A 16909-nucleotide genomic window follows, 5' to 3' on the forward strand; every position below is an offset into this window, starting at 1 on the left:
TGAATAATGTATATTGTGGGACCATTCACCCAATTAAATTATGCCACTCAGGATAGAGAAGAAGAGAGAATGGTTTTGAAGTGTTTGATATTTGGTTTACCACTGGAGTTGCTCTGATAAGCTTCTTGCTTCGAGACGAAACTTGACCCTGGCCCAGGAATAGGCCCATATTGAGGCCCAAACGCCTTCTTCCGCTTTTTGCGCGAGACAAACAAGTCATAAGCTTCTGGCTTGGAGCCTTGGAGACGAAGCTTTCTTCGTTATAATCGCACAGGCGCGAGCATTGGCGCTTGGAAATCAAATTCCTCAGAGCCTCAAAATATGAGTCGAGAAAGAGGAGCCGGATATGATCGCCACACCACTATTTTCTCACCGGAAGGTCGTCTCTTCCAATTCGGTAAGTAAAATCATATTCTCTCAGTGACCTCTTGATTGCTGATTCTAGTCGTTTAATGTACTTTTTTTTGGTGGGGTACTTCATCAGTATATGCATGCATTTATGGTTGTGAAATCTTCTGGGATCACTTCTATTGGTGTTTGAGAGAAGGACTCAGTGTGTGTTGTCACCCAGAAAATTTTCTGGTTAGTGTGATTTTATTCTTGCCTGATGTTGTATCTGCGTTTGTGGATCTGTTTTTCTTTAGGATTTGAAGGGCTTTGCTCTCGATACTGAGTATTGTGCTGGAGAAGTTTTTGGATCAGACTAATGTCTCCCATCTTTTCCAGTTTTCCTAATCACCAAGTCCCTTGGATTGTTGGCTATTGCCCATTGGCATAACAGGTTTGTTTATTATGCTCCTTGGCAGAATTCTGTTTATGCAACAAATGGACTTTGGTATCATGGATTGTGTTGTTATGGGGAAATTAAGGTGCGCCCACCTGAAATGAAATTATTTCTGTTGTTTATTTACCAATTATGCTTTTACTGCGAGCTTATAAGTACTTGGAATTTGTTGAATCAAATCAAGTGCATCTTTGTCATGTGAGCTTACTGGGATGTAGGGTTTTTTGCCTTTTGTCTTTTCATCTGTCTTTAAATCCTGTAATTTAGCGTTTGGTGTAGACCCCAAATTTTAATTGGTGGAATTCCTTGAGTTAGAGTAAAGATCCTGCAATCTGTTCTTCAAGAGTATTTCAAAATCGAGGTATTGACACCCTATTCCAAGAGGAATGTTGATATTGTAGAAAAATGATACTTTGTTCTATTCCAGATTGGTTAGATTGATGCTACAAATAAATTCTCTGTTTCATAATCCTAAGCTTGAAGTATGGTTGTCAAAATGTTGTTTGATGAATCTAATGTGAACTTTGTTTTCATTTTTTAACTGATTTGATTATCTTGATATTTGGAAGGTTGGAGTTGTCAAAACAGATAATTGAGCTTTTAGAGCATTTTCAACAGATGAAATTGATGAACATTTGACTTTTATTATTCAGCGCGATTGAGCTATGGGGAGTAAACTGTGCATCTGCTTGGAGAAATATTTTTGCCCATCTGCTGAAATTTGAAGATGTCAAAATATATATGTGAGACTTCAACCTTTAGGCATCTTTCAGCGATAGTTTCCCAACAAAGTTGGACGTTAAACTTCCCAGGTAGAGATGATCTTCAAACTCAAAAGCTGATGTAACAGACGATATTGTCTTTCCTTGCGAATCATCAAAGATCTTTAGAATTGTGCCATCAGCTGCCACCTTCACCACTGTTGCTTTGCGGGTTGTGCCATTGATTAACTTCGTCAAACTTAAAAATGTTGCAGCCAGGTGCTTTGCCAGCTTAGAGGTGTGCACAAACTCCAGTCCATCCGCTGTTAACTGAGGCAAACAAAAGTTGAGGTTAGTTTGAGAAATCATTACTGATAGATGGTAAAGAGTCATGTGTTTAATGTTTTGTTAGATTTATCATAATTACACACATGGAGTAAGGCAATCCAGAAAGAGCCATCATCCGCAAGATTGATGTTATCAGGGCCACCGGGTAGGTTCTGGACAAATATCTCTGTTTTTCCGCTGGCCTCCCCTTTCAGCCAATATTTAAGACACCTAAATCTGTTTCAGCAATAAACGAGCATTGAATGTGGCATATATCCATACCGTATACTTGTATAAATTGGTGTGCATACATGGTATAGTTGCTTCATTACCTCCATGTTTCACAAACTACAAGATAATCTTCATCTTTTGAAAGTGCAACGCCATTAGCAAACCCCAAGCCATCTAGCACTATTGATGTCTCATCCAATAATGGATTATACTTCAACAACTGACCATGAGGTCTTGCTTCCAGCAAGTCCAAGTACCAATTACTTAATTCAAATTTGGTGCTTGCTACACTGAAGTATAGACTACCATCTGATGCTTCGATAACATCATCTGCAAATCTGTATCACATGCACAACTGATAAGTATATCTTCTTATATGATTCTCCTTGCCAAAAAAAAAAAATCCTAGCTTCTCCAGCACAACTTGCATAATCAGGAGAAGCAAAGTTTTGTACTGAAACAATGTGTCTCCTATCAGTCTCTGGTGGTCCATGTTATTCATGGGGTCCTACCCTAGTGGAAGGATTTGCGTTTTAAGTGGTGACAATCAACAAGTTTCTTGATTTTTTTTGCTTAAAACCAGATTGGAGGGGACTACTACTGCAGGTGGTGCTTATGAAAGGCAAGTAATCCCCAGATGAAAGTCATGATTTCATATTTTTGATGGACTATTTTGCTGTGGCTTAACTCTGCATCTTTTGGTGTAGCACGCATAAAATTTAATTACAGTGGTTACTGGTTGGGCAGTGTTTACCTTATATTGGTACCATTGACATGTGATGTAAGAAATGTTATCCCTTCTTCATTAACCTTGAGCACACCCTGCAATTCCCAGTAGACCATATATTAGCGACAGAAAATCCGAACCTTTTTGCAGTATTTTGATAAATCTTTACCTTTTCAACATCACAAACAATAAGACCACCGTCCTTGCTAGATGTGATTCCAAGTATAGAACTGCTGTCAATCTTCTTCCACTCCTCCCAGGATCCATTTTTATGCAATCTCTTGATCCAGCCATCTCCTGTGGCTGTATAAAGCACACCCTCTTTATCCACCCAAACATCTTCTGGTCTTTTCAAAAACCCTTCTCCCAGTTTAGTAACTCCCTGTAAGAATTAATGCCGTAGAAAACAAGGAAGTGAGGGGGGAGGGGAACATAGCAGCAAACCTCTCTAGTAAAGCATGGAAGAGAAAAAAAAAATTTGTTTTTGTTTTTTTGGTTTACCTGTAACAGGTTGTTTGCAGGAAGAAGTGAAGATTTTGAGGGGAGTTGAAGGAAGTTGGGATCTTTGATTGGTGAGAAGAAGAAAACTTGAAGTGTAATAGCAAGTAAAGCCGCTAAACTTGCTGGAACAACAAATTTGAATGCTCTGGAGAAGTTGATAGCCATAACTGCAAAATAGTATGAGGCTATGAGCTTGCCCTACTTCAATCAAGTGTTTGGTTTAGGAAAAATATTTGGTAAGAGATAATGTTGTTGCGGTAAAGTATGGTCCAATTGGCAATTACACCCATGTTGTCATTCCGTGTATGCTTTGTATGCTTTGATCCAGACAAAACTATATATATCTACTCTGAATCTCTGATGCATGAACTCAATCCTCGTGTCAAAAATTAATGGTGCGTCCAATCAATTTTAAGGGGAAAATCACAACTCATTATGATACGATTAGTCAGTAAACTCCTTCCCCCGTGACTCTTTTTCTTAATGAAGTAGGCAGTGTTGATTTTCTTGATTCTTCAATAATTGGCATCTTCTCATGTAACCGTAAGCCTTTCATTTGGTGAGTTTGGGCCTTGAAGTACATTTTGAGGGTGGTTGTAGCGAAATTGGGCCTGGGCTTATGCCTAGATCAAGCTAATGCCTACGGTCTTCACGTAAGCAGTGGGTTTGATCATTACTTTATCCTAAAAGGCGGTATCATGGTACTTCGGGAAGGAGCGGCAATGCTCGATTAAATATGACTTGTCGCTTCACGGTGTGACCTACCTACACGCCCCTGAGTCCCTGACACACTCTGGGCCCTACGCAAGCAGTAGGTGGGCCCTTTCTTGGGCCCAGTCATTCCCGTCTGGAGGTATGGTTGGTATGGAGGTTAGCGCAAAGCCTTCATTGGTGTCAACTAGGCCCTAGTCGTCTAAGCCCAGGTAGAAGGGACTTCACTTCAGTGTGTTGGGCCCAAGCTCTTAATTGCGTGCACACAATGAGTCAATGACAACAATAAATCCGACCCTTCGATTCTCAGATCAGTACATCCAGTTCTGCATTCGTTTTAGCCTGTAATTTTCTTTTTAGCATGTATTTTGCTGGTTGCGCTCCACCTGTTCGACTAATTTCCTGAAAGAATCTACAGTGAAGTAATGCACCAATTTTTAATGGATTTCTGTTTGGTGCGAGATGCACGAAATTTTGTGGCACTGTTGCACCGCGTGAACTGGAAATTTCTTGAATTTGGTCTTTCATGTGACAAGTGACAACTCCATTTTTCCTTAACGTTGTCCAAAATTAGCTGCACTGGAAACTGAGACTTTGTTTGCCCTTGTGAAATTTTACCTTCTCTCGGTGGCCATTCTTTCTTTCTTTCTTTTTCTCAAAATCAGAGCTACTGATTCGGATGTTGAATAATCCAACCTTACCCCACAAACACAGCCTTTTTTTCCCTCTATCCTACGCAGTAGTCACGTGCCATTCTGAGGTACTACATCGTGCTTTTCGCTTCTCCTCTGCAATCCACCTCTCTCCACCACAGAGTCGGCTCAGTCAGAAAATAATAGAGAGAAAAGCCAGAGAGTTGTTGCTTATTTCTTGGTTATTTCACTTTTTAGACAGAAACCCAGAAAAGATTTTTAAAATCATATTATTTTCTTCGTGCAGCAGCTATATGGGTCGTACACGGATTCTGCAGCCTTTTTTACAGCCGTTCTGTACCATTATTACCATTATCAGTACTACCATTACCATGCATAAACGTTGTTTTGCGTCTCGAGAAAACAACATTCAGATCTCTCTCTTCTCTGCACGCACTGTCTGTGACGTAACATTGTTGCTCTGTTTTTTATCCTTGGTTACCTGAGACAGGTAAATTAAATTGCCATAAATCACCAGTTTTATTCGTGTACTGCTGTTGATCCAGCCTCTGACGATTTTTTTCTCTCTCTCTATCTTGTTCTGGGTCGTAATTATCCTTGTCAGAAAGTTTAATTACTGCCTCTGCCACTCTTTACGTATGGCATTCACACCTTAACGTTACTTGACGCTTCGGCTTCTTCTTTGTCCCTTGACATTTGCTAATAGTTCTGGCTCTGTTTCTTCCATAACTAGTTTACTTGTTGGGTCTTATTTTGGTACTCTGGTTCTTCAGCTTATCGAGCTATTGTGGGTACCAGTACTGAGTCTGGACCAGTGAATCTTCAAGTGGTGAGTGAGAAAAGTCAATCATTGATGGCTACTCCACCTGGCTCCTCCTCTTCGCTGCCGTCACTGCCGCCGCCTCGTCCTAAGTCTCCTCCCAAATATCCGGATTTGTATGGGAAACGCAGGGAAACGGCGAAGGTTCAAATGCTCGAGAGAGAGATTGGTTTTCTTGAGGTAAGTTTTCAACTTCCTTCAGATTGATACATGTGAAGTCAGAAATTGATTTTAAATTGTTCATGGGTTTTGGTGAATGGAGTAGAATTGTTATGTTGAAGAGGAATTAATTTTCTGGGTCAGAACCAACAAAAACAGTCTTATTGATGCAGGAAAGGATACTTGTCACCTGTTTTGAATATGCATGAACTGGGTAGCAAATTGACTGATGAGTGGTGTAATTTATTTTGCGATATTTTCGTAAAGATTAAATTTTTGTAGAGAAAAGAGGAACTCTACCACAGAAGTGTCAATTCAGTTGATTATAGATACTCTTCATGAAAATGGAAACTGTTCCGTCCATGGCTGGATAGTTTTGCTCCTGCTATAAACAGTACACTGGTAGGCTATTCATGGCAGGCCATTGTTACCACCTAACTTGGAAGTTCAGAGCCTCTCAACCAACTATTTAAACACAATGACCTCTTCTTCCATGAAACATTTTTTTTTCATTAAGTTTGAAAAATTAAAGGCACTCCATCCATTAGATATACTGATCAGGGAAGGTTTTTTCTCTCTCTCTTTTTTTTTCAGAAAAAACTGATCTGGGAAGCTTTTTATTACTTGACTGTTTATACATATAAATTATGTGAATTTTTTGGCACAATCAATGTGATATAATTTTACGTTGAAAGAGCTTGAACAAGTTACCCGTCCAAGCTGCTCACAAATTTGTCAATCTAGAGAAGGATTTGATTGCAATTAGTATTCTGATTTTAATTTGAACATCATCAACTAGGATTATCTCATTTTAAGATACTGGATAATCTTTGGATTTATGATAGTATGAGATGATGTGATTATTAACACTAGGTACCTGCTTTTCAGTTTGCCAATTCATAGGGTAATACTTGCAGAGACATATTTAGCGGCATTGATCTTTTTTAGAAGTTCTTGGACTCTTGTTAAGTTATGAAATCATATCAAGTGACGGTAACAATATTCACACTTCTGCTGTTAAGCAGGAGGAGTTAAAATCCATTGATGGCCTTCAACCTGCTTCCAGATGTTGCAAAGAGTATGGTTAATTTGTTTTTAATTTCCTTTCATAATGTTTTCCCTCCAGATTTCCAAAGTTTATTAGTCTTGTTGACTGATATGGTATGTGAAACTCTTTTCATCTGTTATGCACGGCCTTGTAATAGATTAAAGTGACAATTTTGCAGTGTTACTGATTTCGTAGTGGCGAACTCAGATCCTTTGATACCCATGTAAGAATATAACTATCATCGGGATTTTCATGCTTTTTGGAAGGAAATGTAAGTCTTACCTTTCAATTTCTGGTTGATGACAGAAGTCGGAAGAAGCGAAAGTCCTGCCGTATCTGGAAGTGGCTTTGGTACAAGTCTTGTCCTTTCGTCTCGTTTGTGTTTCCCTCCACATATTTTGGATTCAATTCATTTCCTTAGAGACGTGTGGCTAACTGGCTATAGCATCAATGCTTTTGTTAATCATTCTTCAAGGAAGCATTTTGTTGTATAGCTTAATATTTCATGCCAATCGCGAACTAATTAGAAACGTTTCAACATCATTTCTATATTTGTGTGCAGCGGGCTGCCCTGTTTCAACTTTTCATGGATTTGTTGTTGCTGCTGCAATTCTGGCTGTCCTCTTCGTCTGGAAATGCCACACTGCTGCTGCCGCTGCCACTGCCGCTGCTGCAACTTTAATATTTGTAAATGCTGTTCATGCAACACCTGCTCACTACCAAAGTTGCGGTGGTGTTGCGTTTGTCCTCGATTTAATTGTTGTAGAGAGATCTCATGCTGCTGCAGCAGCTTAGAATGTCCTTCTCCTTCATGCCCAGATTGCTCTTCATGCTGCAGATGGGTATGCTGTCGCCCTAGATGCCCTAAGGTACGCAGCTGCAATTGTACAAAAACTTGTTGGAACCCATGTTGGAATCCATGCTGTCTATGCATATAACATATTAATGCGATATCATAAAAGAGGAATTATCCTCCATATTCATTTGATTTCAATTATAGTATCTGTTAATGATTTTTTTTTTTTTTGGCAATTCCTGAATTTTGTTAGCAAGTTGTGAATCTAGCTTGCCGTGCCTAAGTAAGGACTTGAATACATTGGAAGTGCTTGCTCACTCAATTATTGTTGCAGCATTATTGTATTGGGCTGACTAAAGCTGCTACTTGTGATCACAAAACTACAATTTTCTGTATAACTGTCATCACAGGAGGTGTCTTTTCTTTTCACTCGTTTTTCTTTGTACATAATTTGTGAAGGCAGATTATGACTTGTCAACTGCCTCCTTGATTGACAACCCTGACAATGGAGTAGTTAATTTAGCAACCCAGAGGGGGGGGGGGGTGTTCACATTATTATTGTGAAGGAAGTTGACAAGAATCTTCTTTTCTTTTTTCTTTTTTTTCCTTTTTTTTAGATAAGTTAAAGTTTGAGTAACATTAAATCTTCCCCAAATCTATGTGACATGTGAAATAATCACACACGTAGGACTCACTTAACACTTAACATTCCACGATCTACATTAATTGGGGTCATATTTCGGTGGGTGGATGAAACATTATTTTTACGGGACATTTGGTTCATAATTGTGCGAGGTGAGTATGAGATGAATGTGGGAATGAGTGTGAGGTGAGCATGATCATATTTAGTATAAAATAAAGAGTGAGCATGAGTGTGAGAATTTTAATAGTATAATTTTCATATTACTTTTTCTTTTTAGGAAATAAAATAATATTTTATAACAGGGATAAAAGAGTCTTTTACATATTAAAACTTATTGTGTAATTCTCACCATTTCATTTGAGTCATCTTGGCTATTCTCTCCCTCCAAATGCCTCTTAAAGTTTTTGCACGGTCATTCAATTCAATCTGATTTGAAAGTTGAAATTGATATATATGTAGAATGAAAAAAAAAAAAAAAAACACGGGCAGAAAGAATGGAGAAATGCTTCATCATTCTTTAGTTCCATAACTTGCTTGCAAGCAATTTGATTGCATTGAAACATTACAAAATGCAATTTCAACCTACCATAGCTTAGCTTAGTCCTTCCTTCCTACATCTGCATTCTAATGGAAAAGCATACGCAAATTTTCTTTGATTCTGATTATTTGTACTATTATCCATGCTGGGCTTCTACGGCCATTCATTTCCTAGGCCGAATTGGTGTAAAGGCCGAAGAAATGGAAGGCCCATTTTGACCAATTTGAACCCCCATTGTCTACGTAACTCTTGTCCATGTAAAAGCAACTGGGCTGCTAACTCTGTTTCGGGTAGTGCTCCAGACAATTGACCCAAATTCAGGCCTTGTAGTTGCATTAGCCTTTGCTACAAAAGTCACTGTGTATCTCTGCTTCTCCCCTACACTCTTAAAAATAAGTCTGGTTGGCTTCACTTGCACGTCTACTGTTGCTGGCTTAGTAATGGCCACTTGATATACAGATCCAGGAGCACCAACATTGGTCAATTCGCGAGTGTATCGCACAACTCTCTTCCTATCAAAAATGACGGAGAATGATGGGTAGTTGAGTTGTCCGGGGTCCTCGAATTTCTTCGAACAGGTGATGTTGGGGTGCTTGACAATGGTTCGAACTTGTTCAATGGTGTAGTCCAAGGAACACAAGAATGTGATGTAGTCCTCCGTTGAGATGTCGTATACTAGGCCCGGAGATAGGGCTTTCTGTGGATCCACATGCCCAGATCCATGGGCCCATGGATTGGAAAGCCCACCGCCCGCAGCATCCTGGAGTAGGGATTTGGTGTTGTCCAGAGTGTAGGAAGTGGTCATGAGCGCGGACTTGATTGCACTTGGGCTCCAGTCCGGATGGGCTGCTTTAAGCAAGGCCGCTAAACCACTGATGTGTGGGCAGGACATTGATGTACCTGTAGTTTTCATGAAGATAAAACCACATATATTAGTTAACATGGTGTATTGGTGTTACTATCACTTATTAGACCACATTGGTAAACAGTCTGGACATCTGTGATTAAAATTGTAGAGAAAGTGGAAAACTATAATGACTTATACTGCAGGGTCATTTACCCGATTCTTGATTGCTCTTTTAAGTAAGACCAAGCACTATGTTGTGGGAAGCACTATGTTGTGGGGGGCACTTAAAAATCCTGTCATTTTTAATGCCAGAGCAAAACAAACGCACCCACATTTGTGGCACAGAGAATCTAGCTAAACCCACCATAAACTATGAAACTGTGCAGACATTAAAGGCAAGAATGAACCTCAATCTTTAAATGACGAATCTAACCTAACAAAACAACTTGTCATAATTTTTTTTAAAGTTTGTCACTATTTGTGTTTTGTACCTATCACTATCAGTATCAGCATTAAGAATTTTAAAATTAAATAGCCGTTGAAGTAAAATTAAATAGCCTTTGAAGTATTACCTGACATGATATTGAAAGGAGTTCTTCGAGTATCCGAATCAAGCCCACTGGGCCCTACAGCCTCTGACCATCCAGCCAAGATGTTGACTCCGGGCCCAATAAGGTCCGGTTTCAAGATCTCCGGATTCACCACATTCGGCCCTCGAGAACTGAACGCCGCAACTACCGGTGACGGCTTAACGTTCAAAACCGTCCCACCAAATACAAGCAACGCAGTCGGATTTGCATCAGTTTTCACATAGCCTCTGATTATGTCCCCGGCCTTTTTTCCCACTGCCACTGCCGGTATCAAGTGACTGTCGGCCACCAATTCCTCACTGCTAATAGCGGTGTTCGCCAATATCATCCCAACTCCGCCTGCTTCGCGCACTACATAACCCTTTTCGACTCGTGCATTGACTCCCCTGTCGCACACCACAACTTTCCCACGAACCTGATTCGGGTCAAGTGAACCTGGTAAGCACAAATTGCTTGTACTGCTTCCCTTACTGTAAACCAATCCCAACGCTCTGTTCCCCATTCCTATACCGCTATATAACGACGCACCCGCTAAACGGTTTTTGTTTCCGAGAAGCGCATAAGCCGGGAAATCTCGGTCTAGAGTTCCGGCTCCGACAGTTGTGATCCATGGAGCAACATTGGCGAGTGAGGCCCTGTTAGGCCCACTGTTGCCAGCAGAGCAAGAGACGAAAATGCCTTTCTCCATAGCCGTGAACGCTCCGATTGCGATTGTGTCGCGATGGTACGGACCCGACTCACCCCCAAGAGATAGGGAAAGCACATCCACACCGTCCAAAATTGCCCGATCCATAGCAGCGAGAATGTCGCTCCCAAAGCAACCAGTGCTCCAGCAAACCTTGTAAGCCGCCACGCGAGCGTGACTGGCCATACCACGAGCAGTACCGCTAGCATATCCAAGAAGGCTCGCGTTTGCGACTGGTGAACCAGCAGCAGTACTGGCGGTGTGAGTTCCGTGTCCATCCTCGTCCCGAGGCGAAGCAAGCTCTTTGAACTTGGTGGACCTCCCACCGGAAGCGATGTGGAACCCCTTGGAGAAGGTTCGAGCCCCAATGAGTTTCTTATTGCAAGCAGAAGAAGTAAAATCAGGCCCTGCTTCACATTCTCCGCGCCACCGAGTTGGGATCGGAGGCATACCTGAGTCATCAAAGCTTTTTGACTCGGGCCAAACACCGGTATCAAGCACCCCAATTATAACGTCATAAGACGCTTTGTCGAGATCCTGACTGTTATGGCCATACCCGAGTCCGAAATCAGGGTCCAGGCCGAGGAATTCAGGTGTGCGCGTCGTGTGTAATGAGTAGACAGTGTCTTCGTAGACGCCGATTACAGATTCGGATTGACGAAGGGACTCGACCTGGTCCAGATAAAGAGAGGCGGCAAAGCCATGGAAGGCTGTGTTGTAGGTGTAGATGAGTGAGTCAGAGGAGGAAGAGAGGGACTGGAGGGAGGCAGTGTACCAATCGTGGTGGGTGGCGAAGGAGGAAGGCATGGAATTGGAGTTCATATGGACAATGTAGGTCTGTTTGGCGGTTGCGAGGGCTGGAATCACGAGGAGAAGCCATAAGCAGGCCATGGAAGCCATGGGATAGGAAGAGGCGAGAGATATTAACGGTTTTTATAAAAAAGAGAGAACGGTAGTGCTAAATGGCTAGCAAATTTTATCCCAATTTTTCTCAATTCTACATTATATTCCACATCAGCAGTCACATCACTCTTTTGTCTCTATATAATCACTCACATTCTCTCTCTTTCTCCTCTTTCCTCTCTTTCTCTCTCCTTTCTCTCCCTCCCACTCTCACGAAACACCACCACCACATTGTAGCTTTTCCGTCCAGCCACCGATCGGAGCCGTTGAGCCACCGAACGGAAGGGCACGACCACCACCATCATTTTCCGACACTCCATGCCACCCACCGCCACTTGTATCGTCAGAAAAAAGCTCCCAAATGACGAGATCACCATAGCACAAATAGTGTCGATCCGACCACCTCTTGCGACATCTCCGATAACCGACCTCATATTTGGACTCCAGGCGTCGATACACACCTTACCCATCCATTTTTCGACCAAATAGCTACCTGATTCCGACAACCCGAGCAAATTGCATTGTTTCAAAAACAATGTAATTCGTTGATCCGAGCATTCAGCCACCTCCAACAACATCTCCGACCACCTCCAGCAAAATTCCCAGCCACCTCCAACAACAATGTAATTTTGTTCTCCTTTTTTTGTATATTTGGAAGTTACACTGTTTTGAAAACAATGTAACAATATGTTTACAACCATTTGAATGATTATGCTTTTAAAACAATGTATTTACCTTGTTATTCTTATCTGGTTTGTGGACTATTTTTTTCTGCAGCTTATATTTGTTTATTGTGAAAAAAACAATGTAATTGGATGTCTATATACAAATAAACAATGTAATTGCATTTCTTAACAGATAAAAAATAATGTAATACCATTCTTTTCAATGTAATTCGTGAATATGAATGATTCACTTGTCTATTTGTGATTAAATGAGATGCGGTGAAATAATGGAAGTGTGGGAGAAAATGAAAGTGGGAAATAAAAAAGGGAATGTTTGATTTTTAAATTTTAAACAAAAGAAAATGAAGAAAGAAGGGGTAGTTTTGATTTTCAAAAAAATTAGTCATGTCAGCATGATTATGTGGCACTGTCACGTAGACTTGTGACAATTTGGGTTAAAAAAAATTGGGCGATTTAACATTTTGGGAGAAAGAATAGGTAATGCATGGGATTAAAAGACGCGGAAAAAGGGGGGCTGGTGCCGGGTTTATAATCTAATCGTGTTACGAAACTGTCCTTAAAAGAGTGTCAGTGTTACTACTATGCCATCAAAAGCTGGTAAAAAAACATTGAACATCGGCATTAATAAAGAAAATCGTGCATTTGATTATTATTTAGAGTTTGATAGTGGTGAGATCACGAGATGGGTTGAGTTAATTTTTTTTTTGCAGAATTTAGGACATGAGCAATAGTTATATAGTGTACTGGGCTTTTGACAAATATATACTTAGTACAAAATTGTTTTGGCCTGTTGTGATTCACATGCAGATTTATAGCTGGAGACGCGTTATCATAAGAAAAGGCAATTAAACATGATGTGATTTCTTGTCACTTTTTCCGATTTGTGGATTCTTCCCATCACTAGGAGTTTGGCCACAAAAGAGAGAGAAAGCTCTGTCTCTGAATAGCTTCCATTAGTGTTCTGGTCCATTACATAAAGCATGGGGATTGAGCTCCCCCCATCCCTAGCGCTTTCAGATGGAGGCACCAAATATCAAATTAGTCTAGTAGACTTTGAACAATGTTACATATCGTTTAGATTTAACATTTTATGTGATTTGTCAATCTACTTGTTTGTGAGTGAAGGTATTTTAGGATTCAAGAATATTAACAGTGCAGATTATGCGGTCTCAATGAGCACTTTCTTGCGTCTATGATGTCATATATAGAAAAAGAAAAAGAGAGCAGTTCATGATGATAATCGGATGGTGTGGATAAAGTGCAGTGGGTAACGGCTATATTTGTTGACTCCAGGAATTAAAAGATAAGTCCGTTACATAGTGGAAAAATTTTGCAATTTCCAATGTACTTTTTTGTCGGCCTTTACACCCGTTACGTGTAGCATGGTGTCATTTTCTTGTTGGATCACCGTCCATTGTGGGTGGTATGGGACTGAGGTTTGGTTTGACTAACTAGGGAGTGAGAGCCAACGATGCAGGCATATTAGTCGGTGGACACTGAACAGGAAGGTGTACGCATGAGACAAAACTATTATAATTTGTGAATAAGACAAAACTATTATATTTCTTTTATAATATTTTCAAGGAAGCAAAATATTTAGTAAAGATGAATGGGGAGTCTAGGCTCCAGGACAGCAACAAGAGGAAACTTTCTAGGTGTTGCCAATCCATAAACTTCATCCATGTTCAAATCTTGTGGCCTCATATTATCAGCTAACTCCCAATTGAACCCATGCAACATGTTAGCCAAGCTTGATTGAATCATTTTAAGTCCAAGACTATATCCAGGGCACATTCTCCTTCCTGAACCAAAAGGCAACAGCTCAAAACTCTGTCCCTTCACATCAATTGCTTTCCCTATAAACCTCTCCGGCCGGAACTCTTCCGGTTCATCCCATATTTTTGGGTCCCTCCCCATGCTCCAGCTGTTAATGAAGACTCTAGTTCCTTTTACAATGTCATATCCACCAATGTTGCAGTCTTCAAGGGCCAAATGCGGCGCAAGAAGTACGGCCACTGGGTGTTTCCTCATTGTTTCTTTCATTATTGCTTCTATGTAAGGTAGTTGTGGCATGTCTTTCTCTTCCACCCATCTTGCTCTTCCAATTACTCTGTCGAGCTCTTCTGTCGCCTTTTTTATTAAGTCTGGCTGTTTCATGAGCTCGGACATCGCCCATTCCACCGTCACTGCAGAAGTGTCTGTGCCACCTGCAATTAAGTCCTGATCATAAAAGAAATGTTGTCAATGAACTGTCAGAGTAATATAGATCGGCCTAATTGATATAGTAATATATCTATGTACCTGTGTGAACCCCTTGACGCTATCATAATTGAGGTTGACATCAAGACTAGGATCATCGCTTAGTTGCAGCAGTAAATCCACCATGTCCTTTGGCACAAAATCCTTAACCCCGGCCTTCCTCGCCTTGTGTTCATCCAACACATGGTCGTGAAATCGATCGAATTTGATTTTTAGAGCCTTCATTCTCTTTACATACCCCTGCAAATCCAGGAAATCCAGCCAGGGTATCCAATCCCCTATATTCAAGACCCCATTAAGCAAGAACAACTCATCCAACATTTCTTGAAACTCTTCAATTGTTACAATTGCACTCCCATCTTCACGCTCGCTGAAGTACTTCTTCCCCAGAACAATTCTACTAATAATGCTCAAAGTAAGCCGCGAGAGTTGCTCTTTAAGCACAACTGGCTTGCCAGACAAGGCAAGTAGACGCGACGTGAAATCACGCCTTTCTTGGACGCGAATGTATTCATATGATTCGAGCCTTCTCGAGCTAAACAGCTCACAGAGGTAGATTTTGCGGCCCTGTCGCCAATACGGTCCATAAGGCGCCCATGTAATGTTTTGGAAGTTATAGGTTGTGTATTTTCCAGCGGCAGTTTTGGGTCTAGAGGCAAAGATTTGGTCATTTGTTTTGAGTATTTGTTTTGCCATATCTGCTGATGAAGCAACCACAACTGGGTATGAACCAAACTTAAGTTGCATCAATGCTCCATATCTTAGGGATAATTTGTGAAGAGATTGGTGAGGCAGAGGACCTATAAGGTTAAAGTTACCGATAATCGGCCAAGGCTTAGGACCTGGTGGAAGTTTTGATTGGCGTGGAGAAGTGAAAATTATTGATAAGAGTGTATGAATAGCTAGCAATGATAAGGCCAAAATAGCCCAGGAAAGAACCTCCATTGATGACAATTTGTGGTTTGTGAATTTTTTGTGATAAGAGATTTGGTGGTGTGATGAGGGTATTTATAGTTGAATTAGTTTTTCGGCAGCATTACATATCCATGGTGAAATCATTCATAAAGGTCCATAATTTTTATGGCATGGTTACTAAGTAAGATGACATCACAGTTTTTTATTTTTTATTTTTTCTTTTCATAAACTGGAACTTCAAAATATTTTGTCTATCAAAATACATGCTAGATTTCAAAAAAATATACATATTCGGATTCAGCATGTATAACTCTTTTCAAAAAGACCTATTGTTGATAAGTTTAACCTGTGCATTATTAATTACATTATTTTTGAAACAGTGTATAAAAATCTACAACACTTAAAACAATGTAATTATGTACAAAAAAATGTAATAAGAGACAATGCTAGTTAAAAATAATGTAATAATAGACTGTGTTAATCAGAAACAATGTAATTGTCACGTCATTATGAACGGTTATGTATGAAAAAGCTTATGGATATATATCATTCCCGTTAGTATTTCCGTAATGTAGTGATTCTTATGTCATATAGATATATACTTGCATTATTGGTTTCCCTTAGTTTGTTTGCAATATATAATATTGCGTTATTGATTTTCCTTTGTTTGTTTGCAGCGAGTTATCAACAATTTCAATGCACATTTGTCCTATTCTAGGATGCTCCAAGTTGAAAAATGTATAATTGGACAAATTGTTTTGGCAAGTTACCAAAAACAGTTGTTACACATGATAAATAAAAGAGATTACAACAACTATGTAGCTGATCACTATTATCTTGGTCTTGGTGAGTGCACGCCATCAACAATCATGTACTTATCTTGTTTAACACGAGTAAATAAGCTCTCACTAACAACACTCATTTCCACGTATAATGTGGAAGGGAAAGATTTATGTCATTAAACTATTATTGTTTTTCCAATTTTATTCATAATCTTTGAACTTACTAGTTTCTATTCTTAGGGTTTCATTTAACCACTCGTTATGTCCCAAGTCAAACCGCCCGTGAGATAATCAACATATTTTGCTAACGTGGCATGCAAACTCCGATGATATGTACACGTGGCGTGATGACGTTCAAAAATAAGAAAAATAATCTTTTTAATTAAATTGTTTCCACCTATAAAATGGAACAATGTATCAAATCAGACAAAAAAAAAAAAAACTTGTCTCTCGGATGAAATTGGAACTATAAAAAAAAAAAATCTCTAAATAATCTAATATCTAAACTACAAATTGCTTGTGAACATGAGGAGTACTCCAATTTGATTACATTGCCCATGAAACATGTGAATTAATTGGGCTGCTCAAAAAGGGGGGAAAAAA

The 16909-nt window shown here is 39.9% G+C and overlaps 4 protein-coding genes and 1 long non-coding RNA gene across 7 annotated transcripts; 2 read left to right on the plus strand and 3 right to left on the minus strand.

Annotated features, from left to right (window-relative positions):
* Positions 1 to 227: 227 nt before the first annotated feature.
* Positions 228 to 1573, plus strand: LOC119996196. Its single transcript, XR_005467808.1, has 3 exons — positions 228 to 397; positions 645 to 781; positions 1438 to 1573. It is a non-coding gene; the product is annotated as an uncharacterized LOC119996196 (long non-coding RNA).
* Positions 1361 to 3625, minus strand: LOC119996195 (protein STRICTOSIDINE SYNTHASE-LIKE 4-like). The gene is made up of 6 exons (XM_038842739.1): positions 3272 to 3625; positions 2940 to 3152; positions 2798 to 2865; positions 2145 to 2381; positions 1917 to 2049; positions 1361 to 1815 (listed from the first exon to the last, which is right to left on the minus strand). The coding sequence occupies exons 1-6, from the start codon at positions 3434 to 3436 to the stop codon at positions 1543 to 1545; spliced, it is 1089 nt and encodes a 362-aa protein (XP_038698667.1). The 5' UTR covers positions 3437 to 3625; the 3' UTR covers positions 1361 to 1542.
* Positions 3626 to 3956: 331 nt separating this feature from the next.
* LOC119996538 (guanine nucleotide-binding protein subunit gamma 3-like) lies at positions 3957 to 7780 on the plus strand. 3 transcript variants are annotated; one of them, XM_038843210.1, is made up of 6 exons: positions 3960 to 5125; positions 5409 to 5635; positions 6640 to 6692; positions 6841 to 6885; positions 6969 to 7013; positions 7225 to 7780. In XM_038843210.1, exons 2-6 carry the CDS (start codon positions 5489 to 5491, stop codon positions 7598 to 7600), a joined length of 666 nt encoding a protein of 221 aa, XP_038699138.1. In that variant the 5' UTR covers positions 3960 to 5125; positions 5409 to 5488; the 3' UTR covers positions 7601 to 7780. The 3 variants fall into 3 exon arrangements, with proteins under 3 accessions (XP_038699140.1, XP_038699138.1, XP_038699139.1); XM_038843211.1 differs by having other exon boundaries at positions 3960 to 4742; positions 4922 to 5635; XM_038843212.1 differs by having other exon boundaries at positions 3957 to 5635; positions 6972 to 7013.
* An 816-nt stretch (positions 7781 to 8596) lies between these two features.
* On the minus strand, positions 8597 to 11799 carry LOC119997359 (subtilisin-like protease SBT1.8). The gene is made up of 2 exons (XM_038844308.1): positions 10059 to 11799; positions 8597 to 9539 (listed from the first exon to the last, which is right to left on the minus strand). Exons 1-2 carry the CDS (start codon positions 11659 to 11661, stop codon positions 8878 to 8880), a joined length of 2265 nt encoding a protein of 754 aa, XP_038700236.1. The 5' UTR covers positions 11662 to 11799; the 3' UTR covers positions 8597 to 8877.
* A 2087-nt stretch (positions 11800 to 13886) lies between these two features.
* LOC119997360 (trimethyltridecatetraene synthase-like) lies at positions 13887 to 15678 on the minus strand. The gene is made up of 2 exons (XM_038844309.1): positions 14652 to 15678; positions 13887 to 14570 (listed from the first exon to the last, which is right to left on the minus strand). Exons 1-2 carry the CDS (start codon positions 15552 to 15554, stop codon positions 13947 to 13949), a joined length of 1527 nt encoding a protein of 508 aa, XP_038700237.1. The 5' UTR covers positions 15555 to 15678; the 3' UTR covers positions 13887 to 13946.
* Between the last annotated feature and the right edge of the window lie 1231 nt (positions 15679 to 16909).

Source organism: Tripterygium wilfordii, chromosome 4 (genome assembly GCF_013401445.1).
Source record: "Tripterygium wilfordii isolate XIE 37 chromosome 4, ASM1340144v1, whole genome shotgun sequence".
Classification (NCBI taxonomy): Eukaryota; Viridiplantae; Streptophyta; class Magnoliopsida; order Celastrales; family Celastraceae; genus Tripterygium; species Tripterygium wilfordii.